Source organism: Coregonus clupeaformis, chromosome 28 (genome assembly GCF_020615455.1).
Source record: "Coregonus clupeaformis isolate EN_2021a chromosome 28, ASM2061545v1, whole genome shotgun sequence".
In the NCBI taxonomy this organism is placed as follows: Eukaryota; Metazoa; Chordata; class Actinopteri; order Salmoniformes; family Salmonidae; genus Coregonus; species Coregonus clupeaformis.
In genome coordinates this window covers 22,337,047-22,362,725 of record NC_059219.1, presented here as the reverse complement: position 1 = coordinate 22,362,725, position 25,679 = coordinate 22,337,047, and the positions used below count along the sequence as shown (strand labels likewise).

The 25,679-nt window shown below is 44.6% G+C and overlaps 1 protein-coding gene across 16 annotated transcripts in view; it reads right to left on the bottom strand.

Annotated features, from left to right (window-relative positions):
• LOC121559146 (filamin-C-like) overlaps window positions 1-25,200 on the bottom strand; it is a 79,083-nt gene extending 53,883 nt beyond the window's left edge. For 14 of the 16 annotated variants that reach the window (XM_045208755.1, XM_045208757.1, XM_045208767.1 and 11 more), the window contains exon 1: window positions 24,336-25,200. In XM_045208755.1, the coding sequence (XP_045064690.1) occupies window positions 24,336-24,714 (379 nt within the window). In that variant the 5' untranslated portion in view covers window positions 24,715-25,200. The remainder of the gene's footprint in view (window positions 1-24,335) is intronic. The other 2 variants (XM_045208768.1, XM_045208769.1) reach the window with 1 other exon arrangement.
• Between the last annotated feature and the right edge of the window lie 479 nt (window positions 25,201-25,679).

Below are 25,679 nucleotides of genomic sequence, written 5' to 3'. Positions count from 1 at the left end.
GGTTACCCTTGGCAACGCCAAACTGTCACCCGCTCACTCTAACCAACGCTGACTGTAGCCTTCACAGGAGAGGTTGGGTTAAAACAAGCCCCTTGTTGTTACTCTGAAGGTGTCTGGCTCTAGTCCAGGTCTCATTCTTTCCTCTCCTCCGCTCTCTATGTTTCTCTCTCTCGCTCTGTCTCTCTCTCTCTCTCTCTCTCTCTCTAGAAACAGAATGGACAGACGTGAAGGGTGGACAGTGAGTAGGGTGGACAGAGCTGGTGCTTGGACAGCGGCCCTTCAGAACCCAGCTCTCTGACTGGCAGATTGCTAACAGATCCCCACTGCTCCACTCTTTACTTCAGTCTATTATGGCTCTATTGATGCTATGAAATACACTTGCACACATACATGCTCACATTTAACCATGCGCACTGCACACTCGCAATGCTCCACCAAATCACAGTGTATTTATTCCTTGTGTCACTATTTCTGTTTTTTATTAAATGTTTTAACTTTATCTTTAACTCTGCAATGTAAGTAAGCATTTCACTGTTAGTCTACACCTGTTGTTTATGAAGCATGTGACAAATAACATTTGATTTGAGCTCAAGGGTAATGAAGACATGGGTCTTTATCAGACTGTGTGTTCTGATTTGTCAGTTCTGTCTCTAACAAATAGAGAGCTAACACAGAGAGACTGATGCAGCTCAGACACCTGGCCTGCTTGAGCCAGAACAGAACAACAGAAAGCCCAGTGAAAATACTTATTTTCAACCAGTTTTGCTCACTGGGGGACAATGTAATATCAGCTAGAAGATCCATTGAGATATAGGCTAGATCAGAAGGAGCCTCATGCACTTCTGTCTTCCTATGATAATAATAAGACAGTTGATTCCAAGGACTTCTGGAATCCAGTTCAAAGAACAGGGGAACATAATCCTCCAATTTCAGCTAGATCAGTGCAGAACAGAAGAAAAGACAGTACAGGTTGAGTGTGTGTTTGTATTCAATGGTCATAGTATCCAAATGTCAGACATAGACACCATGTATAGACATCTAGACTTGTGGTGTGTGTGTGTCTGGTGTATGTGTGGTGTGTGTGTGTGTGTGTGTGTGTGTGTGTGTGTGTGTGTGTGTGTGTGTGTGTGTGTGTGTGTGTGTTGTGTGTGTGTGTGTGTCTGGTGTATGTGTGGTGTGTGTAGTAGCCTAGTAATGTGTAAGGGTTGAGTAAGGAGACAGGGTTTAGTGCAGTAGGAATGATGGCACCACAGGTTTGGGTGGATTCTATGAGGAAACACCACAGAACAGCTCCTGTTTCCTGTTGATGGGTTCACTTTCTGCTGGGGAATCATTTGACTGACGCACAGCCTCACACTTCCTGTGTGCATAGTGCTGCGGCATCTAATCACTCTGCTGTGTTTCTTCCTGCAGATAACGTCCAAGTGTGTGTGTGTGTGTGTGTGTCTGCCCCTGTCCTGATGTCCCAGTGATAAAGTGAGGGGATAGAGTGAGGGGATAGAGTGAGTGGATAGAGTAAGTGGATAGAGTGAGGGGATAGAGTGAGGGGATAGAGTGAGTGGATAGATTGAGTGGATAGATTGAGTGGATAGAGTGAGTAGATAGAGTGAGGGGATAGAGTGAGGGAATTGAGTGACTGGATAGAGTGAGTGGATAGAGTGACTGGATAGAGTGACTGGATAGAGTGAGTGTATAGAGTGAGTGGATAGAGTGAGTGGATAGAGTGAGTGTTCGACAGTTGAGCGGAGAGAGGGAAAAAGTGATTCCATGACCGTATCTCTCCAACAGGAGAAAGAAAGACAGAAAAAAACAAATGACAGTGTGGAAGCGAGCCACCCAGACTCACATTTTCCACAGGATTTCCCAAAGACAATGTCCAAGGAAGAAAACACATGCACACACCAGCTGGAGCCAATGTCAAACAGTTGTTGGAGAGGGATTCCCAGGGCCAGTTTATAACAGACTCACACACATATATACAAACACACACACACATACACAGAAATATCCCTTTCCTTGGCATGAATTGCATATCTGCTTCTCTGAACAACGAAGGCTTGAGAGCCAAAGAAACGGACAAAGGGTTATGCTTATATAGGACACAGTGATTGAGCACTTCAATCATTGAGAAGCAACCAAAGTCATTTAGTGCACCAACGCAGAGTATTCAACAAGCTCTCACAGACTCATGTCAGAATTAAACGTTCATCCATGTTTCTCAAACGTCAAATTTCGAAGTTGTTCCGAACGTCTAATTTCGAAGTGTTTAAGGTTAAGTTTAGGCATTAACTCCACATTTCTAAGGTTAGGGTTATGTTTTGGCATTAGGGCCTCCCGAGTGGCGCAGCAGTCTAAGACACTGCATCGCAGTGCTTGAGGCGTCACTACAGAACCGGGTTCGATCCCAGACTGTGTCACGGCCGGCCGTGACCGGGAGACCCATGAGGCGGCGCACAATTGGCCCAGCATCGTCCGGGTTAGGGGAGGTTTTGGCCAGACAGGATTTCATTTTCCCATCGCGCTCTAGTGACTCCTTGTGGTGCCTGCAAGCTAACGTCGGTCGCCAGCTGGACGGTGTTTCCTCCGACAAATTGGTGCGGCTGGCTTCCGGGTTAAGCGAGCAGTGTGTCAAGAAGCAGTGCGGCTTGGCAGGGTCATGTTTAGGAGAATGCATGGCTCTCGACCTTCGCCTCTCCCGAGTCCGTAGGGGAGTTGTAGCGATGGGACAAGACTGTAACTACCAATTGGATATCACGAAAAAGGGGATTTTTTATTTTATTTTTATAAAACAGTTAGGCATAAACTCTGAAGGGTTAAGGTAAGGGTTACGTTTTGGGAAAGGCTTAAAATAACAATCTCAAAAACAACTTTCTATCGCACACTTACTCTATGCACTCACTTGATCACTGGGACATCAGGACAGGGGAAGACACACACGGAATCAAAGGCAGATGCTTACGCCCATGCGCCATCCCTGTCCACAACACCCTAGCAAAGCCAAAACCTACTTGAAGGTAACAGCGCTCACTGTTGCCCCTCGTGGCTGGTTTCCACGTAATCTCCCGACGTCTTCAGACATGGATGGACGTCGAATACTGACTTGTATCACAGTTGACCTGGCTGGAGTATTACCCCTGCAGGCATAGGGTTCCCCATGTATCTCTGCCTGGCCTGAATAAACAGTTATATCTACAGCCTAATGAATGAAAGCAAAGCTGAACAGTGACTGGGAGCTTCAGCTGACCAAACTCTCACCTTCTCTCTCACCACCTCATCAATTAAAGCCCTGTTAAATGCCATTATGGGAGGAGTACTTTATACAAATGCAGGGTTCAATCTACGAACAGCATGGATAGGCATACACAAATACAAACACACAAACAAATACCACACACACACACACACAGTCTCACACACACACAACATAGCAGATGCTCTAACATCATACACACACACAAAAATGCACACGCACACACACACACACACACACACCCCACACACACACAGAGCACATGTTCTACCAGTGTGTAAGCAGGTAGTATACTCTATGTGATGTCCAAATAAGGCCAGAAGTGTCCTGCTTCAAACTCTGAATCTCACCAGGACAAACAACACATGATCCTGTCTGACATGTGTGACGGCCACAGACAAGAGGTCCGCCCACACACACACACTCACACAAACACACACACACAAACACATACACACACAAACAAACACACACACATACACACCCAAACACACTCCCGCATGCACAACCAACAGATACACACACAACATACAGCCTCATCATCATCATCACACACAATATGCACATCCTTCATATACACAACAGAGACACATCGACACACACAAATCCAACATAATCACATAAACACACACACACACAAACACACACACAGGCCAGCTAACGACCTGCTGCATTCCCTCGACACACACAATAAGCCTCGGGGGCGGCTCCGGCAGCTGGATAAATGTTGGGAGTGTAATTTAGGGCTTTACAAAGACCCAGTGCTATATAAAGACCGCGGAAATCAGACACACACACACACACACAACACATCACCTGTGGCTTATAAAAGACTGAAGAGCCGTTTCATGAGGTGTGACCACAGCTGTCTAACACAGTATGTAACTAAGCATGTGGCATACACACACACACTCACACACAGACATGTACTAATACATCCACACACTGACACACTCACTCTGACAAACTGTGCTGTGTCTAAAGCGTTAGTAAGAACACATCTCTCAACACTATATAGAAAACAGACACAAGAACATGGTTGCTACAACAGACCTCCACACAATTTCGTCTTGGATCACATTCATATTCTGCTCACATCTCTCTTAAAAGGAATCCTCTACTCTTCTTGAGTGGCTGGCTTAGGCTACTCGACCTAACTCCCCCATTTCTCATCCCCCTTGGGTGGGTGTTTGGCATGTCGCTGGCTCCAAAGTAAACTCTGTACACCACACGGTGATAACCCTTTCACAGTAAACAGGTTACAGGAACTAGCACTCTCTCCTCACGCCAAACCCTAAGCCAGCCCCTCAAGAACACCAGGGTCTGTATTCACAAAGAGTCTTAGAGTAAGAGTGCGGATCTAGAATCAGATCCCCCCTGTACATACAGTGAGGGAAAAAAGTATTTGATCCCCTGCTGATTTTGTACGTTTGCCCACTGACAAAGAAATTATTAGTCTTTCATTTTAATGGTAGGTTTATTTGAACAGTGAGAGACAGAATAACAACAAAAACATCCAGAAAAATGCATGTCAAAAATGTTATAAATTGATTTGCATTTTAATGAGGGAAATAAGTATTTGACCCCTCTGCAAAACATTACTTAGTACTTGGTGGCAAAACCCTTGTTGGCGTCAGACGTTTCTTGTAGTTGGCCACCAGGTTTGCACACATCTCAGGAGGGATTTTGTCCCACTCCTCTTTGCAGATCTTCTCCAAGTCATTAAGGTTTCGAGACTGATGTTTGGCAACTCGAACCTTCAGCTCCCTCCACAGATTTTCTATGGGATTAAGGTCTGGAGACTGGCTAGGCCACTCCAGGACCTTAATGTGCTTCTTCTTGAGCCACTCCTTTGTTGCCTTGGCTGTGTGTTTTGGGTCATTGTCATGCTGGAATACCCATCCACGACCCATTTTCAATGCCCTGGCTGAGGGAAGGAGGTTCTCACCCAAGATTTGACGGTACATGGCCCCGTCCATCATCCCTTTGATGCGGTGAAGTTGTCCTGTCCCCTTAGTAGAAACCCCCCCCCAAAGCATAATGTTTCCACCTCCATTTTTGACGGTGGGGATGGTGTTCTTGGGGTCATAGGCAGCATTCCTCCTCCTCCAAACACGGCGAGTTGAGTTGATGCCAAAGAGCTCCATTTTGGTCTCATCTGACCACAACACTTTCACCCAGTTCTCCTCTGAATCATTCAGATGTTCATTGGCAAACTTCAGATGGGCCTGTATATGTGCTTTCTTGAGCAGGGGGACCTTGCGGGCGCTGCAGTATTTCAGTCCTTCACGGCGTAGTGTGTTACCAATTGTTTTCTTGGTGACTATGGTCCCAGCTGCCTTGAGATCATTGACAAGATCCTCCCGTGTAGTTCTGGGCTGATTCCTCACCGTTCTCATGATCATTGCAACTCCACGAGGTGAGATCTTGCATGGAGCCCCAGGCCGAGGGAGATTGACAGTTCTTTTGTGTTTCTTCCATTTGCAAATAATCGCACCAACTGTTGTCACCTTCTCACCAAGCTGCTTGGCGATGGTCTTGTAGCCCATTCCAGCCTTGTGTATGTCTACAATCTTGTCCCTGACATCCTTGGAGAGCTCTTTGGTCTTGGCCATGGTGGAGAGTTTGGAATCTGATTGATTGATTGCTTCTGTGGACACGTGTCTTTTATACAGGTAACAAACTGAGATTAGGAGCACTCCCTTTAAGAGTGTGCTCCTAATCTCAGCTCGTTACCTGTATAAAAGACACCTGGGAGCCAGAAATCTTTCTGATTGAGAGGGGGTCAAATACTTATTTACCTCATTAAAATGCAAATCAATTTATAACATTTTTGACATGCGTTTTTCTGGATTTTTTTGTTGTTATTCTGTCTCTCACTGTTCAAATAAACCTACCATTAAAATTATAGACTGATCATTTCTTTGTCAGTGGGCAAACGTACAAAATCAGCAGGGGATCAAATACTTGTTTCCCTCACTGTATAAGCATGCTCATTATGATCTAAAATGCTAAACTGATCCTAGATCAGCACTTCTACTCTGAGACTCTTTTTGAATACAGGCCCAGAGGTGTTTCTCTACCAACAGAATGGGAGCCTAGGTAACTAACACAGAAGAACAGAACACAAGAAAGAAAGGAAGCTTTCTCTCTTTCTCTTTTTCTTGAGTTAGTGAGAGGTTGAGCCAGGAAAGCTCAGAAGTGAATTAAACTTGTCACCTGGTTGGCCCAGTCAGAATGATGAGGGAAAGAAGGGAATACTCTGTTCTATAGGAGTGTTGACTGAATGTTGGAAATCAGTTGGTGGGATGTTGCCTAATGTAGATTGATAGACTAGACTTTATTGTCCTCGAAGGGAGTATTTGAGTTAACAGCCCATTTTACATTCAAGTAGTGGTTACCAGTGTTCTGCTCAGTGGGTGAGAGAAAAGTGAGAGGGCAGTGGATGACTTGTAGAGTGTATGGTCTGTGGTGTAGGGAGGATGACCGAGCTCTTTCTCCCTCTCTCTCTCTCCCTCTCTCTCTCCCTCTCCCTCTCCCTCTCTCTCTCTCTCTCTCTCTCTCTCTCTCTCTCTCTCTCTCTCTCTCTCTCTCTCTCTCTCTCTCTCTCTCTCTCTCTCTCTCTCTCTCCCTCTCTCTCTCTCTCTCTCTCTCTCTCTCTCTCTCTATTTCTCTCTCTAAATATTTCTCTCTCTTTCTCTCTCTCTGGTGGGACCCTTCCTGCAGTCTCAGCTGCCGGCCCAGTTGCTCACAGGCATCTCTAGTCAACAACTGGGGAGGTCAATGACCTCTAGGGGATGTAACAGACAGTAACACACACACACACACACACACACACACACAGTCGTATACACTCCTCCTTGGTTGATCCCCCCTCCCCCATTACTCCCACACACAGGCGGTATTGTCTCCCCCTCCCCCCCTGGCTCCCATGTGATCTGCTCTGCCATGGGCTGATGGGCATGAGGGAACTGTAAGGACCACAGTGGTATACAACCCATGTCCTCATCAACACTATGGTACAGACAAAAACCCTTCACTTTCTATGACACTTAAATGAATCGCACGCATACTGTATAGCTACATCAACACAGACACACATACTTATGCATACGTGCAGAACAGATATCAACACGAAGCAATACACTAAGACTGGCCAATACGGATCCCAGAGAAAGATGACACAGATAGATACGCTGTGTATGTGTGTGTGTGTGTGTGTGTGTGTGTGTGCGCGCGTGTGTGTGTGTGAGTGTGTGCGTGTGTGTGTGTGTGGTGAGCAGGGAATAGGTCAACAGTGTGACAGTCAGCAGACTAGATAGAGAAAGCACAGACTAAAAACAGAACAGGGTAGGAGAGACACACACACACAGACACAGAGATAGTTATTACATACTATTTAACTGAAATGAGCAAACTAACTTGACAAAGCTATAGATCAGAACTACACAGGAATGCAGATGGAGTTTGTCTTCAGAAGAGTTGTAGATGTGGTAGATGTGCTGTGGAATGGCAGATAGATACAGTGTGGTACTGTATGCCAGTGATACATCTGTATCACTGGCATACCACACACCCCTGCAGCCCCAAGGGCCCCAGATAGCATTTGAACACATCATAAGCCATGTTTAGAATTACAAAAGAAATGCTCAGCCTCATGGCATAATGTATAGAATAGCAGGAATTTAGCTCTAAAAAATGCTAATGTTTTTCTCTGCCCCATGATAAAATGTGTAGAATTGTAGGAAGTGAGCTGGGGGCCTTGCTCAGACCTTACAGGGAAACTGCTGATATTCTGTGTTTGTGAGTCCTCTTCGTGGATGGAAAGGATCATTAAACACCACTCTACTGTCAGATCAGGAAACACATGGCAGCCATCAATGTGTGCGTGTGTGTGTGTGTGTGTTTGTGTGTGTGTGTGTGTGTGTGTGTGTGTGTGCGTTTGTGCGTGCTTACACTGAGTGCACAAAACATTAGGTACACCTTCCTAATATTGAGTTGCACTCCCCTTTGCCCTCAAAACATCCTCAAATCGTCAGGGCATGGACTCTACAAGGTGTCGAAAGCGTTCCACAGAGATTCTGGCCCATGTTGACTCCAATGCTTCCCAATGTTGTGTCAAGTTTGCTTGATGTAGTTGTGTGGTGGAACATTCTTGATAAACACGGGAAACTGTTGAGCATGACAAACCTAGCAGCATTGCAGATCTTGACTCAAACCGGTGCGCCTGGCACCTACTACCCTTACCCGTTCAAAGGCACTTAAGTTTTGTCCATTCACCCTCTGAATGGCACACATACACAATCCATGTCTCAGGGCTTAAAAATCCTTCTTTAACATGTCTCCTCCCCTTCATCTACACTGATTGAAGTGGATTTAACAAGTGACATCAATAAGGGATCATAGCTTTCACCTGGATTCACCTGGTCAGTCTATGTCTTGGAAAGAGCAGGTGTTCTTAATGTTTTGTACACTCAGTGTATGCGAGTGCATACGTGTGTGTGTGTGAGAGAGAGTGTGTGTGTGTTTGAGTGTATGTGTTTGAGTGTGCGTGTATTTGTGTGTGCGTGCATCCATGCATGTGTGCATGTGTGTGTGAGTGTGTGTGTGCATGTATGTGTGTCTTTGCGTGTGTGTGTGTATTCCTCTGACGTTTTCATAGGCCTTTAAACTCACCATATGAAACATGTTGTGAATGACAGAGCGTCTTAAACTCCATTCACAAGCATCTCCTGGAAGACCCAGAACAGTCATTCATGAGAAAACATCACCAAAGAAAACATCCCAAAGCCCACAGCATGAGACAGGCAAACATGGTCCTCTGTAGCTCAGCTAGTAGAGCATGGCGCTCGTAACGCCAAGGCAGTGGGTTCAATCCCCGGGACCACCCATACACAAAAATGTATGCACGCATGACTGTAAGTCGCTTTGGATAAAAGCGTCTGCTAAATGGCGTATTATTATCATGAGCCAAAAATGGAAGGAGAGAGTGACAGGTAGAAACTCTATCTTAGCCCATAGAATGCACAGCCAGCTGTTTTAGCTGCTTCAAAAGGGACTATATCTAATTGATAAAGGATGTGGGTGTCATAACTATATCATTTGAACTCCCCAGTGTGTGTAATGTCCCAGCGTCTCTCAGACACACATTCTTCCCTGGTAAGATAGGGGAGAAAGACTCAAGCTGTTCTCTTCATTCTCACTAACAGAGGTGTTGGTGTTATAAGTGCACGTTTCTTCTCTTCTGATCTGTCCCAGGTAAAGGGATGTGTGTTGTGGCAGTGACCATATGACCCATAAGGGAGGAAGTTAATAAATGGCAGGGGGAGTTTTCAAAGGGTTAATGTATTCATTTTTGTTCCCATGCTGAGGGCCAAACATCTGGGTACTACACAGCTGGGCCCTCCCTCACACCCCGCTATCACTCCTCTTGCCTCGCCTCACCCTCACCCCCTTCCCCCAGCCTTGCCTTGACCTGTCATCAGCGCCTTCAGCAGGGTGCCAGATTCCTTAAAATCCCTGATTCGTGACGAGCCTGGGAAATATCCTAAATATGTTATCAGTCATGTTCCCACTCCGTCGTGTTCCTTTCCCCAGCTCTGACCCAATGGAAGCTGCCCTGCTCTCTGGGAGGTGAGGAGAGAGGCCTGCGCCTGGATAAACAAATAATTCCAATCTGGCAACTCCATAGGGACCAGGAGAAGAGTGAGGATGAGTAAGAGGTTAGATCAGACAACACCTTAGGGAGCAGAGGGAAGTAGAGTTAGGGTCAGACCTAGCAACCCTGGAGGGAGCAGAGGGAAGTAGAGTTAGGGTCAGACCTAGCAACCCTGGAGGGAGCAGAGGGAAGTAGAGTTAGGGTCAGACCTAGCAACCCTGGAGGGAGCAGAGGGAAGTAGAGTTAGGGTCAGACCTAGCAACCCTGGAGGGAGCAGAGGGAAGTAGAGTTAGGGTCAGACCTAGCAACCCTGGAGGGAGCAGAGGGAAGTAGAGTTAGGGTCAGACCTAGCAACCCTGGAGGGAGCAGAGGGAAGTAGAGTTAGGGTCAGACCTAGCAACCCTGGAGGGAGCAAAGGGAAGTAGAGTTAGGGTCAGACCTAGCAACCCTGGAGGGAGCAGACTAGAGTGAAATGGATTAAGGGTCAGATTGTTGATGAGATCATTTCTGACGGCAGAGTGCCTGACACCAACTGCCCCAGAATGCACTTGGCGATTTCTCAGGGTTCTAAGAAGTGTGTGTGTAGATTGCAACAGGTTGTCTATTTAGCATGGAGGGCACTCCACATACACTAGATTACATTATACTGTGTGTAATGCTGGGCTATTTTAACAACATGACAGACATTGAAAGGGGACCTTAGGAGTGATGTCACTGACACAGGGCACCATGTAACCTTTCAATGGAAGGGTCAAAAGTGACTCTCTCGCTTTCTGTCTCTCTCACTTTGACCAGTCAGTTTATAGAAGCTACTGCTCTCTGTTCTGACACTCCAGATATGAGTGACTCAGTCTACGCAGACACACACACAGGCACACACAAACACAAACCACACACACACACAAGCATACACAAACACACACACACATACACACACTCCCAGACATCCATCGCCAGACTAGCCTAATCCCGTTGCCGCTTCCACTTGGAAGTGGAGCCACCATGAACCTGACTCATGACCTCCAACTCCTGACCCCTGTGCCCTAGGCCCAGCTGGCACGCTTGGTGAGGTGCTGATCCGCTGCCCTGTCGCCCTCTCAACTGTCACCTTTCTCACCCTCTACCATCTCACCCTCACTAATCCGCAGTTCTCACCACCTCACCTGTCGTCCCCATTCACCTCACAGACACCTTGGACCAGGATATGTTTTGTAGTAGCAAATATTGTTGGGCCAATCTCTTTAGATAACCTTAGAGACCTCAACTTACCTCTGCCAGGCACCACAGCACTGGATGTTAGGTGACTCCTGTGTGGGTTGAAGAGAGAGGTCAGATCCAAACCCAACCCACACTCCATTCTCAACTCCAGAACTCTCTCTCTCTCGCCCCTCCCTCTCTCTCTCTCATCCGTTATTCTTCCTTCCATATTATATCTCCCACTGTGTAATCCTGCGGTCCAGATGGGTTAACCCTGATAACCTGTTTCCACAAGCAACGATTAGGTCATCCCAGCTGTCTTAAACATGGAAATTGTGGAAATGTGGTTTGGAAACGTTTTGTTGCTATGGACACTGACCCTATCAATGGTTATGGTGCCAAGTCTATGTGGACAGAGTAACAAACAAAGTGATGTACTGTAAACTCAAATACCCAAACATCCTCACAGGAAGCAGGTGGCTGTGTCACTTCCTGACATTTAACATCACCGTCAACTTTTTACATTTTTTAAAAATTTTAGTCATTTAGCAGATGCTCTTATCCAGAGCGACTTACAGTTAGCGAGTGCATACATTTTTTTTTTTTTTTATACTGGCCCCCCGTGGGAAACGAACCCACAACCCTGGCATTGCAAACGCCATGCTCTACCAACTGAGCTACACGGGGCCCCCATCAGGACCCCTTGGATTAATTCCTCTCATCATCACCGGAAAAATGTTATGGCTAGTCATAATAAACATGTAATGACACAGTTTCAAAATATCTAATCCCAACCAACCCTGTGATTTTGGTTCTCTTGGCTGGGCACAAAGGAACGTCTACTGTCTGGTAGGTCTTTCTGTTAGAAACGTCAGTCTCTGGAATAACACATTATGGTTAACCAGTCTCTCTCCCTGACCATCGCTTCACTCTTCCACTTACTCTATCCCCTACTTCCACTCTTCTCTTCCTGTCCATCTCTCTGTCTCCTCTCTACTTTATCTTTCACTCCACTCTTAACCTCTCTCTCTCTCTCGCTCTCTCCAGTGGAAACTGGTCTGTGGTCCTTGTTTGACCCTGTCTGTGGTGCCAGTGCTAAAGCTTTTACGAGTGCCTTTTGGAACGTTTAACTTGTGGACGGACAGGCCTGCTCCCTCTCACTACGCTCCTCCTCACGTTTATGACTCAGTCGTTCATTCTACATTTTCCGTTGCCATGATGGCTGGCAACCTTCTTATCCCTTGCTTGCTAGCTAACCAACTTTGGCTAACATAGTCATGTCAAACAGTGCAGCCAGAGTGACAACAGTAGCTGCATTTGCGTTTGTTTAAGCTGTTCTCCAGTTCTTTTGTTGTTGTTGATACATCCATAACAATGACTAATGACGTGCGATTTCGCCTGGTATAGAACATTTGTTCTCTTGCCAGACCACTGTTCAGAAGAAACTGAAGCTGGAACGATAGCAAACTAGCTGCGTTTCATGTTTTTCTATTCTACAAATCTCCGCTGTTGAAACCAAATGCTAGTCTAAAAGAAATGGGAGATCATGTCTAGATGCTTTTTACAGTGTAGCTCTAGTATATAAATTACTTGGCTGAACTGATGAGACAGTGGATTGCGCAGTCAGATGGAACAGAGTAAATAGGCATTTCAACGTCATAGATTTAGCCAGTGGTAACTTGTGGAATAGACACCAGCTGGAATGCGGTTTTAACCAACCAGCATCCAGGATTAGACCCATCCGTTTTATAATCTCAAATACCTGCACTTCTGCTCAGGTTCATTGAATCCAAAAATGGAAAAAATCTCTTCCCAACTATTTCCCAACTAAATCTCTTCCCAACTATTAACCAATTATACAGACAAGTTCCTTACTTCTTCCCCCTTCCACTTTCCTCTTCCATTTTTGCGGTAAGGCTGCAATTATTTGGTTGTAATTTGGGGTAGAGCAGACATTTCCATATGTTTTTGTTAGCTGCATGTGCGACATACAGTGGGGAAAAAAAGTATTTAGTCAGCCACCAATTGTGCAAGTTCTCCCACTTAAAAAGATGAGAGAGGCCTGTAATTTTCATCATAGGTACACGTCAACTATGACAGACAAAATGAGATTTTTTTTTCCAGAAAATCACATTGTAGGATTTTTTATGAATTTATTTGCAAATTATGGTGGAAAATAAGTATTTGGTCAATAACAAAAGTTTCTCAATACTTTGTTATATACCCTTTGTTGGCAATGACACAGGTCAAACGTTTTCTGTAAGTCTTCACAAGGTTTTCACACACTGTTGCTGGTATTTTGGCCCATTCCTCCATGCAGATCTCCTCTAGAGCAGTGATGTTTTGGGGCTGTCGCTGGGCAACACGGACTTTCAACTCCCTCCAAATATTTTCTATGGGGTTGAGATCTGGAGACTGGCTAGGCCACTCCAGGACCTTGAAATGCTTCTTACGAAGCCACTCCTTCGTTGCCCGGGCGGTGTGTTTGGGATCATTGTCATCCTGAAAGACCCAGCCACGTTTCATCTTCAATGCCCTTGCTGATGGAAGGAGGTTTTCACTCAAAATCTCACAATACATGGCCACAATCATTCTTTCCTTTACACGGATCAGTCGTCCTGGTCCCTTTGCAGAAAAACAGCCCCAAAGCATGATGTTTCCACCCCCATGCTTCACAGTAGGTATGGTGTTCTTTGGATGCAACTCAGCATTCTTTGTCCTCCAAACACGACGAGTTGAGTTTTTACCAAAAGGTTCTATTTTGGTTTCATCTGACCATATGACATTCTCCCAATCCTCTTCTGGATCATCCAAATGCACTCTAGCAAACTTCAGACGGGCCTAGACATGTACTGGCTTAAGCAGGGGGGACACTGCAGGATTTGAGTCCCTGGCGGCGTAGTGTGTTACTGATGGTAGGCTTTGTTACTTTGGTCCCAGCTCTCTGCAGGTCATTCACTAGGTGCCCCCCGTGTGGTTCTGGGATTTTTGCTCACCGTTCTTGTGATCATTTTGACCCCACAGGGTGAGATCTTGCGTGGTGCCCCAGATCGAGGGAGATTATCAGTGGTCTTGTATGTCTTCCATTTCCTAATAATTGCTCCCACAGTTGATTTCTTCAAACCAAGCTGCTTACCTATTGCAGATTCAGTCTTCCCAGCCTGGTGCAGGTCTACGATTTTGTTTCTGGTGTCCTTTGACAGCTCTTTGGTCTTGGCCAAAGTGGAGTTTGGAGTGTGACTGTTTGAGGTTGTGGACAGGTGTCTTTTATACTGATAACAAGTTCAAACAGGTGCCATTAATACAGGTAACGAGTGGAGGACAGAGGAACCTCTTAAAGAAGAAGTTACAGGTCTGTGAGAGCCAGAAATCTTGCTTGTTTGTACGTGACCAAATACTTATTTTCCACATAATTTGCAAATAAATTCATAAAAAATCCTACAATGTGATTTTCTGGATTTTCTTTTCTCAATTTGTCTGTCATAGTTGACGTGTACATATGATGAAAATTACAGGCCTCTCTCATCTTTTTAAGTGGGAGAACTTGCACAATTGGTGGCTGACTAAATACTTTTTTTCCCCACTGTAACTCCACCAGTCCTACCGATGATATAATTTACTAAGATTATACCTTTTTTTTATGTTGTCCAAAAAAATGTTTTTTTTGTTGCAATTAGCATATTATAGTTTAACCACAATATTTGTTGCATTATTTGTTCTGTCGTTTCTGGAGGATTCAATTGAAATTGCAACCAACTTTCTATGGATTGTTTTAGAAATAGTGATATTTGAGAGATGACTTCCTTTTCAAATAACTGCAAGTGAGAGGTTGTAATCTGAATAAAGGGAAAAAGGCCATTCTTGAACATAGGGTGAGACAATCTTACTAATTTGCTAGAGAACCAGTTCGGATTTAAGTATAACTTTTGTATGACTGAAGCTTTTAGTGATAGGTCTAATGCTTTAATATTTAATCATTTCTGTCCTCCGAATTCATAATCATTATATAAATAGGCCCATTTAATTTTGTCTGGCTTGCCGTTCCAAATAAAATGTAATATTCTTTTCTCATGTAATTTAAAAAACTCTTCGCTAGGCGTAGGCAAGACCATAAGCAAATAGGTAAACTGGGATAATACTAAAGAGTTAATCAGGGTGATTTTTCCACAAATTGACCTTTCACAAATTGACCTTTCCAAAGTAGCAAGATCTTAACTATTTTTGCTTTCTATTAAAATGTATTGGAGTGAGATCATTTATTTCATTTGGGATATGTATTCCGAGTATATCCACATCACCGTCAGACCATTTTATTGCTAAACTACATGGTAATGTAAAAATTGTATTTTTTAGTGATCCAATACGTAATATAGTACATTTATCATAATTTGGTTGTAATCCAGAGAGGTTAGAAAATGTATCTAGATCCTCTATGAGGCTGTGGAGGGATTCAAGTTGTGGATTTAAAAGAAAACATGAATCATCAGCATACAATGACACCTTTGTTTTTAAACCCTGGATTTCTAGTCCCTTGATATTATTGTTGGATCTGATTTTATAATTGCTAACATCTCAATGGCCATAATAAATAGATATGCCGATAGTGGACAACATTTTTGCATCACAACACTGAAGTGTAAGGGGCCTCCAATTCCTCCTCTGTAGTTTCACCTTCACATGAGTCTTTCTGTATGGCTGTTAATTTTACATTATCAATAGGAAAAGATGAGCTTCAGTTAGAGGAGATGGAGGCGACTGAAACGAAAACATATGCTTAAAGTACTTTGTTTCCTCCTTCAAAATATAATTTGGTGAATCATGGGTGACTATGTCATTTGTAACCAGTTTCAGTTAATTATTTTTGGTAGCATTTTTCCCCATATTCCATCCAGTTTGCTTTATTTTTATAATGTATTACACTCGATCTTTCTTGAATAAGTTTCTCAATTTATTTTTCCTCTAATTTATTCTAAGCCTCTATGTTACAGTTTTTATTGCTATCTATCTGTTCTGTTAGACCTTCTATTTCCTTTGTTAGTATGGACTCTTTTGACCTAAATTGCTCTTGTTTTGGGTGAATTTTGGCCCATTCCTCCTGACAGAGCTGGTGTAACTGAGTCAAGTTTGTAGGCCTCCTTGCTCACACACGCTTTTTCAGTTCTGCCCACAAATGTTCTATAGGATTGAGGTCAGGGCCTTGTGATGGCCACTCCAATACCTTGACTTTGTTGTCCTTAAGCCATTTTGCCACAACTTTGGAAGTATGCTTGGGGTCATTGTCCATTTGGAAAACCCATTTGTGACAAGCTTTAACTTCCTGACTGATGTCTTGAGATGTTGCTTCAATATATCCACGTAATTTTCCTTCCTCATGATGCCATCTATTTTCTTAAGTGCACCAGTCCCTCCTGCAGCAAAGCACCCCAACAGCATGAAGCTGCCACCCCGTGCTTCACGGTTGGGATGGTGTTCTTCGGCTTGCAAGTTCCCCCTTTTTCCTCCAAACATAACGATGGTCATTATGGCCAAACAGTTCTATTTTTGTTTCATCAGACCAGAGGACATTTCTCCAAAAGGTAAGATCTTTGTTCCCATGTGCAGTTGCAAACCGTAGTCTGGCTTTCTTATGGCGGTTTTGGAGCAGTGGCTTCTTCCTTGCTGAGCGGCCTTTCAGGTTATTTCGATATAGGACTTGTTTTGCTGTGGATATAGATACTTTTGTACCTGTTTCCTCCAGCATCTTCACAAGGTCCTTTGCTGTTGTTCTGATTGATTTGCACTTTGCGCACCAAAGTACGTTCATCTCTAGGAGACAGAACGTGTCTCCTTCCTGAGCAGTATGATGGCTGCGTGGTCCCATGGTGTTTATACTTGCGTACTATTGTTTGTACAGATGAACGTGGTACCTTCAGGCATTTGAAAATTGCTCCCAAGGATGAACCACACTTGTGGAGGTCTACAAAAAAAATTCTGAGGTCTTGGCTGATTTCTTTTGATTTTCTCTTGATGTCAAGCAAAGAGGCACTGAGTTTGAAGGTAGGCCTTGAAATACATCCACAGGTACACCTCCAATTGACTCAAATGATGTCAATTAGCCTATTAGAAGCTTCTAAGGCCATGACATCATTTTCTGGAATTTTCAAGCTGTTTAAAGGCACAGTCAACTTAGTGTATGTAAACTTCTGACCCACTGGAATTGTGATACAGTGAATTATAAGTGAAATAATCTGTCTGTAAACAATTGCTGGAAAATTACTTGTGTCATGCACAATGTAGATGTCCTAACCGACTTGCCAAAACTATAGTTTGTTAACAAGACATTTGTAGAGTGGTTGAAAAACGAGTTTTAATGATTCCAACCTAAGTGTATATAAACTTCCGACTTCAACTGTATACTGTTATAGTCAGAATACTATATAACAGAGCAAAATGATTATTACACCAATATCTGTTCAGGGGTTCTCAGTGTGAGAATGATATTGTCATTTGATTTGATGTGCTTGCACCCCATTAATAGATCTTACATACAGCCCATTCAATTCCCTCTACACAGATTGCAACACTAAACACCAGGCCCTCTAACTATGAGGTGACATATTCAACTGGCTGTTGAAAGCTGGACCTTTTCCTAAGTCCTCTGTATCTAAACACTGTACATGACACAAGAAAAATGGCTGGAAGTCTATGGGAGGAGAAACAATGTAAAGCCAAAATAGAGCACTGTATTTATAAAGAAAGATATTAACAGGGGGTGAGGTGTTTTTTGGGGAAGTGGTGGTGGTGGTGGTGGTGGTGGTGATGGTGATGGTGGAGGTGGAGGTGGTGGTGGTGGTGTTGCATTCAGAGTTATTCTCCTCTCTTGGCTAGACAGAGTTTCTTATCCCTGGTGGCTGCTAGAGAGGTAGGGGGTGTGGGGTGTGGGGGAGGGGGTGAGTAGGGGGGGTGTTCTGGCCCTGCTCGGACATTCTTCTGAGCTGACTGACTCTGACACATGGTAACAATTAGAGACACTGTTGTAGGGAGAGAGAGGGTGAGGAAGACAGTGATAGAGGAAGAGAGCGAGAGAGTGTGCATGCATGCGAGAGAGAGAGCGAGAGAGAGAGAGAGAGAGAGAGAGAGAGAGCGAGAGAGAGAGAGAGAGAGAGAGAGAGAGAGAGAGAGAGAGCGAGAGAGAGAGAGAGAGAGAGAGAGAGAGACCAACACCAGGAGACCAGGAGCAACTTGGAACCTCTTGCTGAAGGAGTGAGACCATCAATGTAAGAACCAGTCACCACCACCACCACCACCCTCTCTCTCTCTCTTTCTCGCCATACTGCTCTTTCTCTCCCTCTCTTTCTCTCTCTCTCTCTCTCCCTCTCTCTCTCTCTCTCTCTCTCTCTCTCTCTCTGTTTGAAATTGAGAGTGAGATGAAGAGACAGAGACGAAGCGAGAGAGAAGGAGAGACAAAAAAGATGGGGAAAGAGAGAGAGAGGTCTCATTCACTTCCCTCAGCTCCAGTAAAGTAAGAGAGCAGGGAGTGTGTTATTCCGAGAGAGGGAACCAATTGAAGGATCTACAACAGTGAATGCTTCTACTACCCCATAGGGTCTACTACTTCAGAGCCTGAACACTGTCTAACACCAGGAGACCAGGAGCAACTTGGAACCTCTCAGAGTGTTAGGGTAACATTGGAGTAAGGTTCCATTTTTATCACACACACCAGAGACTTGCTGAAGGAGTGAGACCATCAACGTAAGAACCAGTCACCACCACCACCACCACCCTCTCTCTCTCTCTCTCTCTCTCTCTCTCTCTCTCTCTCTCTCTCTCTCTCTCTCTCTCTCTCTCTCTCTCTCTCTCTCTCCATACTGCTCTCTCTCTCCCTCTATCCTCCAGCTTCTATCCCCCTCTCTTTCTCCCCATCCTCTCCCTGCACTCTCTCTCTCTCTCTCTCCCTCTCTCTCTCTCTCAATTCAATTCAATTTCAATTCAATTTAAGGGCTTTATTGGCATGGGAAACATATGTTAACATTGCCAAAGCAAGTGAAGTAGATAGTAAACAAAAGTGAAATAAACAATAAATATTAACAGTAAACATGACACTCAGAAGTTTCAAAAGAATAAAGACATTTCAAATGTCATATTATGTATATATACAGTGTTGTAACAATGTGCAAATAGTTAAAGTACAAATGGGAAAATAAATAAATAAATCTCTTTCTCTCTCTCTCTCTCTCTCGCTCTCTCTCCATACTGCTCTCTCACCCTCTATCCTCCCGATTCTAACCCCCTCTCTCTCCCTCCATCCTCTTCCCCCCTACTCTCTCCCTCCCTCTATCTTTCCTATTTTATCTCTCTGTCATTGCTCCCCACCACATAGCACAGTCATCTCAGAGACCCGTTACAGAACCACAGCGTTTAGCCTTGGGTAGTGATACAGGAAAAACACACACACACATACATGCACACACACATACACACATACATACATACACACATACACACAGCTACTAATGGAGATACCGCAACTTTCCCCCCATTAAATTCACAACTACGATGTGAACCCACAATGGGGTCAATCATACCGCAGTCAAATAAAACGGCCAAAGGGCCTCGCTCAACTGCTCTGTTTCTCTCATCAGGACTGAGTCAGAGAGAGGGGATGGAGAGAGAGAGAGAGAGAGAGAGAGAGAGAGAGAGAGAGAGAGAGAGAGAGAGAGAGAGAGAGAGAGAGATGTACTCATTCATCAAAGAGCATAGTTGGTTCTAACTTTATGAGTAAGCGGAGGTCCATCTAACATCATAATTTAAATGATGGTTTGAGTCATAACGTCATATACTACTGTGTCTTAGTGCCTGGAAAAGGGATACCCAACTCTTCAGGACCCCCACCTAAAACCTTCCTCAGTGCCAGAGGTCTCAGTCACCTCTTCCTAGCATGCTCGCCCTGTCATACCCTCATAATTTCCCTCTCCGCTCTCCTGGCCCCCTCTCTCCACAACCTCTCTCCTAACCCCTCTCAGTCTCCCCACTTCCCTGCCGCCTCTCTTTTAACTAACCCCACATTCACAGTCCTCTCCCCCGCCCCCTCTCTCCCCTCTCCGTGCCACTCTGGGGCTGTATGTGGGTCTATTTTAGGCGCCTGTTAGTGGAGGGAGCCCAGAGCCCCAGAGCCCAGCTGTCTGCCCATCAATCAGCCGTCCCCTTTCCCAAAGGAGTGAAGCTAACCTGGGACAGGCTGGCCCCTTACTGCCCCTCCAGACATTCAGACTACCAGACAACCAGAGCCAGGGCTTACCATAATATCAACCACACATCCACATTGTCGGTGGACCAGTCCAGTGTTTGGTGTGTTTGCGTGTGTATGTGTGTATTTGAAAGACAGTGAGTTGGGGGTTAGGACTAGGGGTGTAGTAATAAGTGAAGGGGGGGGGTAATCAGTCTGAATTTCCTGTGGCAGTAACCTTTCCCGTACTTACTGGACTTCCAACTCTCCAAGTCATACTCTGTGACACACACTGACTTCCAACTCTCCAAGTCACACTCTGTGACACACACTGACTTCCAACTCTCTAAGTCACACCCTGTGACACACACTGACTTCCAACTCTCCAAGTCATACTCTGTGACACACACTGACTTCCAACTCTCCAAGTCACACTCTGTGACACACACTGACTTCCAACTCTCCAAGTCACACTCTGTGACACACACTGACTTCCAACTCTCCAAGTCACACTCTGTGACACACACTGACTTCCAACTCTCCAAGTCACACTCTGTGACACAGACTGACTTCCAACTCTTCAAGTCACACTCCGTGACACAGACTGACTTCCAACTCTCCAAGTCACACCCTGTGACACACACTGACTTCCAACTCTCCAAGTCATACTCTGTGACACACACTGACTTCCAACACTTCAAGTCACACTCTGTGACACACAGTGACTTCCAACTCTCCAAGTCACACTCTGTGACACACACTGACTTCCAACTCTCCAAGTCACACTCTGTGACACACACTGACTTCCAACTCTTCAAGTCACACTGTGACACACACTGACTTCAAACTCTTCAAGTCACACTCTGTGACACACATTGACTTCCAACTCTTCAAGTCACACACCCTCTAGTCTTCCTTCCCTGCCCTCTGGCATCCATGAGTGTGTGTGTATTGTGTGTGTCAGGGAGAAAGACAGAGCGAGTGTGTGCGTGTGTGTTCTCCAGCTCTTCTGTTACCCAACACTCCCCTCCACCCCCCACTGAGAGAGAGCGCCATGGCAGGTGCCCTTCTGGAAGGATCACTCTTATCACCAATGTCACTCAGCCACCCTGGTCCAGCCCCTCCCCAATGACTCTGTCTACCTGTTGACCCATTTTCCACTTTATCACACTGCATCCTGGGTAGCCCTAACAGATATTGGACTGGATAACCCCTCAAAGCTGACCCAGTTTCAGTTTGTCCTGAGGATGGATCAACAACATTGTAGTTACTCCACAATACTAACTTAAATGACAGAGTGAAAAGAAGAAAGCCTGTACAGAATAAAAATATTCCAAAACATGCATCCTGTTTGCAATAAGACACTAAAGTAATAATGCAAAAGATGTGGCTAAGAAATGAACTTTTAGAATACAAAGCGTTATGATTGGGGAAAATACAACACAACACATCACTGAGTACTACTCTTCAAGCATGGTGGTTGCTGCATCATGTTGCTGCATCATGTTATGGGTATGCTTGTCATCGGCAAGGACTAGGGAGTTTTTTATGATCAAAATAAATGGAATAGAGCTAAGCACAGGCAAAATCCTAGAGGGAAACCTGGCTCAGTCTGTTTTCCAACAGATACTGGGAAACAAATTCACCTTTCAGCAGGACAATGACCTAAAACGCAAGGCCAAATCTACACGGGTTGCTTACCAAGAGGACATTGAATGTTCCTGAGTGGCCTAGTTATAGTTCTGACTTAAATCGCCTTGGCAAGACTTGAAAATGGCTGTCTAGCAATGATCAACAACCAACTTGACAGAGCTTGAAGAATTTTTTAAAGAGTAATGGGCAAATATTGTGCATTCCAGGTATGCAAAGCTCTTAGAGACTTACCCAAAAACACACATAGCTGTAGTCGCTGCCAAAGGTGAGTCTAACATGTATTGACTTCGGCGGTTGAATATGTATCTAATCAAGATATATTACAGTTTTATTTTTCATAAATAAAAATAAAAAATTGTTGAATTCTTCTTCCACTTTGACATTACAGAGTATTGTGTGTGGATCATTGACAAAAAATGATAATTAAATCAATTTTAATCCCATTTTGTAACATAACAAAATGTTTAAAAAGTCAAGGGGTGCGAATACTGTCTGAAGTCACTGTATGTGACAGAAAGTAAACAAAGAAGAAAACAACCAAGGTCAGAGTGGGGACTGGGGTCTGTATCACTGGTGTCTCTTCAGAATAGGTGAATGGTCCAATAGCTGGGACCTGACTTGTCAATCCTCAGGTCTTTCATAGTCTTTGGTGGTCTTTACACCTTCAAACAGTTGACACAAGGACAGATCTAACACAAACACACCTAAGGCACTGCTGAAACAACTGCTGTGTGTGTGCCACCACCTTGCCAACCCATCTTGTAGCCCAACCTGTTTGCAGTCTGTTTGGCTGTTGTTAGGCAGAATGAATGGCTGTTGCCATGCTCTTATCAAGACTTGGCCAACACAGCCACAACACATCAGCACAACAGATGTTGACAGCAAGGTGGGATGCTTTGGTGTGCCGCCTTTTCTCATGAACATGTTTTAGATTCTGACAATACATATTATAGCATGGATTAGTTTCAAGGCAGAACGCTCAGCCAAGGACCATTCTCCTTAGAACCACATCTTCTCTGACCACAAGGTGCATTCCTAAATCACTGTTATAAGGCTCAGCAACAGAGGAGCCCTCTACAGGGCCAGTCTTAACAGTAGACTACTGTCTGTCCTGCTGGTTGTTGCATCATCATCATCATCCACATTAGATCCAGTTAGGGCCATCATGCTGAGCCCCTGCCTCTCTCATGTTGTTATTCGTTCTCCAAGAACATATCCCACAGCCTGGAGCACTGATTCTATAAGACCTGGTGGGTAATGTCATCAGATAAGATAATATGTGAGTGATGTACACTGAGTGTACAAAACATTAAGAACACCTGCTCTTTCCATGACATAGACTGAACAGGTAAATCCAGGTGAAAGCTATGAACCCTTATTGATGTCAAATCCTTCTTTAACCTGTCTCCTCCCCTTCATCTACACTGATTGAAGTGGATTTAACAGGTAACATCAATAAGGGATCATAGCTTCACCTGGATTCACCTGGTCAGTCTATGTCATGGAAAGAACGGGTGTCCTAATGTTTTGTACACTCAGTGTCTATACAAATATCCGGATGTATACAAATACTTTGTAGACTACTTGTTACTTAATCATCTTTATTCTACATATTTGAACACGTGATAGAAATGCTAAATCACTACATAATTCAGAAGCAACTACAAAGCCATTGCCAAACCAAATTGGAGACATTCCATTCCATGAGAAACCTCCAAATGACTCATTCAGTATTTCATTTCATGAACAACAAATGACAGCAGCCAAGTTGGTTAAACCTGAGATTGTAATGACTCTCAATTGGCAGTATCGGTTCTTTTGGACCATGCATAAGTTACACAGTAATAACACACAGAGTCTATCGGTTTCCAGGAGCCAGCTGAAAGCAGTCAGAAAGGGGACATTTCTTGATTGACGCGTGCTGAACACATCGTGCCGTTGTCTGGTGACTTTTACGCACAGAAGTACATATCGACGACGTGCATAATTTGCGTCAAAAAGAACAGTACATTTCAGTTATGCACTGTTTATAACGCATGCAACAACAGATATGAAGAAGTATATACAGTGAAAACACAACTCTGAACAATAAGCATGTCCATATGGAACAATCAACAACACAACCAGGAATAAGTTGTACTCTAATAAATAAAAGTTGCGTTGCGCATGACTTTTGTATAACCTCAAAATATGCTTTATTCATTTTGAGGAGAAATCAATCTCAGACTCGTTCCCCTGACTCAAATACGCCCTCTAACCAGTAACTGTATCCCCAAAAGTGGCTACCGTAGACAGAGCGGGCAAAGCATCAACTTTGTTCCGACAAACCCAATCATTGCGCTATATAGGTCCTAAATGCAAACACCACTTACCTATCGATACCAGCTTTATGTGTTCTCTCTCCAGGAATTCCAGCGCGACGGACACATTTTCCAGTTTCATCTGTCTGAAGTTAGGTCTGGCGTGGTACTTTCTGTACATTTTCTTCTGGCTCAAAACCTCCAGGAGACCGATGAGCTTGAGCCCGTCGGTCAGGTCTTTCTGTAGGTCGTTGATCCGCTTGTTGAGGCACTTGAGGTGCTCGTTGCACCACCTGGTGAAGGTGTTCTGTTGGATCTTCTTCCAGGGCGCATCCTCAGCAAGGTCCTTCTCCGTGGCCGGCATCTCCTCTTCCTCGTCGTCCCCGTTGTCCGTACCCTGGTAGTACTGCGGCGGCTGCTGCTGCTCGTAGTAGGTATTGTTGCTCATCATGTTGTCGGTTTCCGTGCCCTTTTTTATACCACAATCAGTGGGGCCAGTGTGTGAACGTTACGGCACGCAAGGGAGCGCGAAAAGAAATAAAAAATGTTTCTTGCGGGCCAGTGCCAAGCTTGCGCACTGGCCGTGAAAAAAGTTGTAAAACTTGGAGAAGATTTTTAAAAAAGTAGGCGAGATTTTCGATTGTACTTGTGATGCGAGTGGAGCTTGTCAAACCAAGCACTCTGTCAGTGGGATGATGAATTAAATAATCCGTTTATCGTTTCCAACGTGGACGGTCCCCTGGATTTTTATTTATCAGAGAAGTGAAAAAAGTGGTAGCTGCATCCGAATAGACACCTTGGCACGGAAGAAGAATAGACTAGAAAGATGAACGCGTTGTCTGTGGAGAGGACAGGACGGGACCGCTAGTAGCCCTACGAGGTCGGCGGTGGCATCCGGCTTGGTGATGTCCGTTACACTTGAGTAGCTAAATGAAGCTCTAGGCAGGACAGGGGTTTAAAAAGCTCCGCACCCCTGAAGCTCGCGTCAGGCCCCTGGACTCCCAGGAATGCCCCTGTCATGACCATATACAACTGCAGGATGGGTATTCTCTAATCTGACGGAGATAGCGAGACGCAACAACATTGGGTAACATAAGAGAAGAGGGTTGACGATTGGCCCTGGGGCGCCATAACAGTTGTGACACTTATCTTTATTTTTAGTCTCTCCGAATTGGGCGAGGGGGAAGGAGCTTTGGGGTTGTTGTAAAAGTGAACGGTGACCAAACCTTTACCAGCCAGGGTTATTCTTGCTGTCACTCATATGTCCACTGACACAGCATTGTGTTGTCAAACATATGTATTTGTCAACATAATAAATACACTCACATGACAAGCTTCCTTATTAATAAGATAACAACAAACCTTCTGACGCTTAATTAAGAAGAGGAAGATCATACAGGGTGCTTGGGTTGACAG